This window comes from Fukomys damarensis, unplaced genomic scaffold, assembly GCF_012274545.1.
Source record: "Fukomys damarensis isolate Sample0158 unplaced genomic scaffold, DMR_v1.0_HiC HiC_scaffold_27, whole genome shotgun sequence".
In the NCBI taxonomy this organism is placed as follows: Eukaryota; Metazoa; Chordata; class Mammalia; order Rodentia; family Bathyergidae; genus Fukomys; species Fukomys damarensis.
Genome location: NW_022900939.1, coordinates 22329718 through 22334062, shown reverse-complemented (window position 1 = coordinate 22334062; position 4345 = coordinate 22329718). Strand labels below are relative to the sequence as shown.

The window sequence follows — 4345 nt, the reverse complement described above, 5'->3', positions numbered from 1 at the left end:
GGTGTTATTCTTTCCACTTCTCTGTCACCAGACACCAGTGTCATGCTGTTTGGACTTTATAGCTACCCGAATCATGAGCTGAGTAAACCTCTTCTCTTTATAGAGTACCCAACCCCAGGTATTTTGTTATAGTAACACAAAATGGAGTAAGACGCTGGGCAACTTATTTTGTTTGGCTGAGCCTCCAGTTATATATCGAGAAGCATGAAAAACCCTACCTACTTCCTGGAGCAGTTAATGTCTATCTGCGTTGGGTACTGTCAGTACTGGTCCCTTCCCCAGGGGTCCCAAGACAGAAGTTGAGAGTGGGTGACAAAGGATGTTTATTTAGGCTTAATTCCTTGATACACACATATCTAAAAATATATAATTTAAAATCAGGAAAATGATGCTGCTCCCAGCTCCCACTTCCAGCTGTTTCCTTCAAAATCCTGCAGTGTGCAGGACAGGGGTCACTTCTTGGCAGCTTCTGCCTGGGCTGCCAAATCTGCCTCTCTCTGAGCAGCTAGGAACTCAGCTCGCTCCTTCTGGAAAGCAGCCAGCTCTTCGGCACTAAGGCTGCATGGAAAGAGAGACGCCTGGTAAGTGGTGGGTCACAAGGGCCCATGTCACTGTCGCAGAGAACAGCTGGCCTGGCCCCTTACCCCTCTCTAGATTACTCCACATTTCTGGTCACCTGTTTCCTCTGCCAGGAATGCCACCCACAACATTCATGCTCCCACCCATCTTTTATTCCCTTGTTAAAGCCCTAAAAGTAGCTGGAAAGTCCTATGAGATCTCAGCTATACCACAGTCCAGATTAACTGGCCCTTTCTCTGTGCCCCTCTTTGTACAATTATGTCTTACAGATATGCATGAATATCTCCTCCAAGGTAGGGATCTGATCTACTCATTTCTTTTTTTTTTTTTGTACCGGGGATTGAACTTGGATCCTTGCACTTGTGAGGTAGGCGGTGACACCACTGAGCTAAATCCTCGGCATCATTTCTGCTCCCTATAAAAGTAAAGATTTGAGAAAATATCAGGGATAGTGGTGCATGCCTATAATCCCAGTAATTAGGAGGTTGAAGGAAGAGGACTACAAGTATAAAACCATATCTCAAAATAAGAAATATAAAAAGCCAGGCACGGGGGTAAATGCTTATTAATTTTAGCACTCAAAAGGCTGAGACAGGAGGATCACTGTGAGTTGGAGGCCAGCCGGGGTGACACAGGAGTTCAAGGCCACTCTGAATTACATAGCAAGACCCTATCTTAAAAAAACAAAACAAAACAAAATAAAAATAAAAAAAAAAAACAGGAGCCAGGGATTTAGCTCAGTGGTGCCACCGCCGGCTTCGTAAGCACAAGATCCTGAGTTTGATCTCTAGTACCAAAAACAAACAAACAAACAAACAAAAAAAAACAAAACAAAAATCTATCTAGCCACCCACCCACACATACACATACATGGGCTGAGGATGTAGCTGAATGAAAAGGCCCTGGGTTCAATCCCTAGTACTGGCAAAAAGAAAGAAAAGTCCAAAGAAGTGCCATGGGAAGGTACCTGCTGAAGCTTCTGCAGGTCTGGTGGCCCTGAGCTCACCATAGTCCATGTTCAGCTATCACCTGACCCAAAGCTAAGTCTAGAATTAACCTCTCTACTGAAGACAGTTGGGGAAACAACTGTCAGCCCAGGCCTGGGGTGTGACACAAGCAGCAAGAGGACAGTGAAGGGTTGAGAACTGTCCCTGTACCTGCTACAGTCTGGGCCAGGCACCTTCCCACATGATATCTTCAAGGAAACAACTCCTAAGATCATCCAGAGCCTCCTGCTGGCCTCAAGATCAAGTTTGAATGTGGCAGAATTCAAAAGGTCCTGTCTGACAGGTTCATCCCTAAGACCCTGTCCCACTCTGCCTCTAGGGCTATGTTCCCAGATCACATCACACTGAACTTTGCTTCACTCTCTCCACTTTCTTTTCTTTTCTTCACAGGGCTCTTTCTAATTCTTAGAACTTTTGGCCCAGTTCTTCAACTGCTTTTCTAGAGCTTTGCTTAGATGTCACCTCCCCTGAAAAAGCCTTGCCGACAAGCAGGTAAAATCAGAAGCCCTCTTTTCTGCTCTCATGACACCTAAAGTTCTCTTATCAACAATGACTATCTGGTTGCCTAACACTCCATTTGTAATGCTCCATCTGCTTCCACCTTAGGGCTATGAGTTCTCCCAGACTTGGTAAAGGATGACTGCTCAATCCTGACTATATTCAACATCAAGAACAATGCCCAATTCATAGCAGGTGCTTAATAAAGTATTCCAAATGAATGAATGAGTCCTAAACCCGGACTCTATCCCCAAGGATCTATTTGACTCAAAAGCTAACTCTTCACTATAAAGGGGCCTTTCAGCCTTGTCCCCAAAGTAAGAGCTTTCTGGGCTCTCTCCTCATACAGCACTCTGCAGAATACTCACTCCTTCACCACACGAATGCCTAGGGAACAGGCAGAGCCAATGATGGAGCGGACCACAGAGGACAGGGGCACATCCTGCAGGGCGAAGGCATCATCCCTAGCTTTGATGCAGGCGATCTCATATATGTGCTTCAAAGTCACTATGCCCGCCACTTCTTTCCCTGGGAAGAAGCAACAAGCAGCTCTTCAGGTATTCCTGCTTTCTCCCAGAGCTCCCACAAGTGTCTACCCTGGCCCTCACCTGTCTGCCGAGCACCCTTCTCGATCCCTGCAGCTGCCTTCAGGAAGTAGGAAACAGTGGGTTGTCCAATCTTGATTTCAAATGTCCGGTCAGGCTTAACAGAAAAAAGAAATGTGAGAATATATCTTCCTGCTACTCAGCCCAAGGGACTTCTAACATCTTGTCCCCACTCCCTTCAACTCACCATCCCATGGTGTCCCTAATAGACCATAAAAGCACAAGGGAAAAAATAAATCTACATCCCCGTAATCTCTACTCTTGGCCCAACTCTGTTCTGTAAGCCTCAGTGAGATGGAAGGACCAAGGGAAGGACCATAATATGGCAGGACAAAGAGGACTCAGAAAAAAGTCTAGATTTTACAGTGTAAATCGGGAAAGTAGAGCCCAGTACTAGCAAGAGACTTGCACCACATCAGAAATAGAGGAGCAAGCCCAGGTTCATCAGTCCCAGGGCCAAAAAGAAATAGTAGTAGGAGAAGGAAGCCAGGGATCAGAGTCCAGACTGCACCTTCACAAAAATCTTTGTCGGCAGGGGAATGCCTTCCTTGATATCCTTTGTCTTCTCGTTGAACTCCTTGCAGAACTGGCTGATAGAAACGCCTCGCTGTGAGGGAAGCATAGAGGGTAAGTGGTGTGAGCAGGCGCCGACCCTTCACTTCTTCGTTCTTACTTTTGGGGTCCCATCTTTCTGCTATAGATTGAACTACTGCTTTACGTGCCAGATTTGTATGCATCGTCCCACTTTATCCTTACAACAGCCTACTAAGAAAGGGCTGACGAAACTGAGACTCAAAAAAGCTATGTAATTAACAAAAGGGCATAAAGTAGTCGAGCCGAGCTTTGAACCAAGGTTCCCTGGCTCCAGAGCCGGCACCCTCCCCGAGCCGGGGTCCATACACCGCCGCACCTGACCGAGGATGGGGCCTAGTGGGGGCCCAGGCATGGCCTTCCCGGCCCGCACAATGGTCCGGATCAGGCCGCCGGCCTCGGGCTTCTTCAATGCCCGACTAGCCCGGCTTAGTTTGGACATGACGAGAGCTTTGAATCTTGGTTGCTTTAGGGTAAGAGTCAAAATAGAGTTTAGGGCGCCGCCATCTTGAGCCAGAGGTCAAGGGTCCTCACGTTAGCGCAGGTAAGGCCAACAAATTGCCTTGTTTCAGTCTTACCGCTCGCCCCCTAGTGAAACAAGGGGAAATGAGAAAAAAGTTTTAAATTGCGTTCTGCAGACAAGAACCTAAGGGGCTTTACATTCCACGCCCCCCGCCCCAGGATCTATAGGCAATATCTTGGACAGGCAAACAGGAGTGGGCCTTTGATTCCCGCACAGCATTCTGGGTGTGGTAGTTTTTTCATAAAGGTATGCAATCCGGATGATTGTTCTGTACTGGGGCGCCATCTGCTGTACATGATGATAATCTTACATTTTGAAATTATGCTGGAGGTTTGTTACTGGGAATGAATCTCTTTACTCTGAGTCAGTGTTTCCTTCCTGTTGTTAAAAGGCAATATAGTTACCAGCACTGATACAGTTACCTTGGAAGCACACTTCCGAGCTGCTCCTCTTGCCGGCTCTGAACTTGATCGAGTTACTTAAATTATTATGCTCTGTTCTCCCTGTACAATGGGAATTATAATGCATAGTACCCAGCTTTC

The 4345-nt window shown here is 46.7% G+C and overlaps 1 protein-coding gene across 1 annotated transcript; it reads right to left on the bottom strand.

The window, feature by feature from the left end:
* Positions 1-372: 372 nt before the first annotated feature.
* Mrpl11 (mitochondrial ribosomal protein L11) lies at positions 373-3868 on the bottom strand. The gene is made up of 5 exons (XM_033756742.1): positions 3600-3868; positions 3201-3296; positions 2693-2786; positions 2453-2612; positions 373-558 (listed from the first exon to the last, which is right to left on the bottom strand). The coding sequence occupies exons 1-5, from the start codon at positions 3720-3722 to the stop codon at positions 453-455; spliced, it is 579 nt and encodes a 192-aa protein (XP_033612633.1). The 5' UTR covers positions 3723-3868; the 3' UTR covers positions 373-452.
* Positions 3869-4345: the final 477 nt, after the last annotated feature.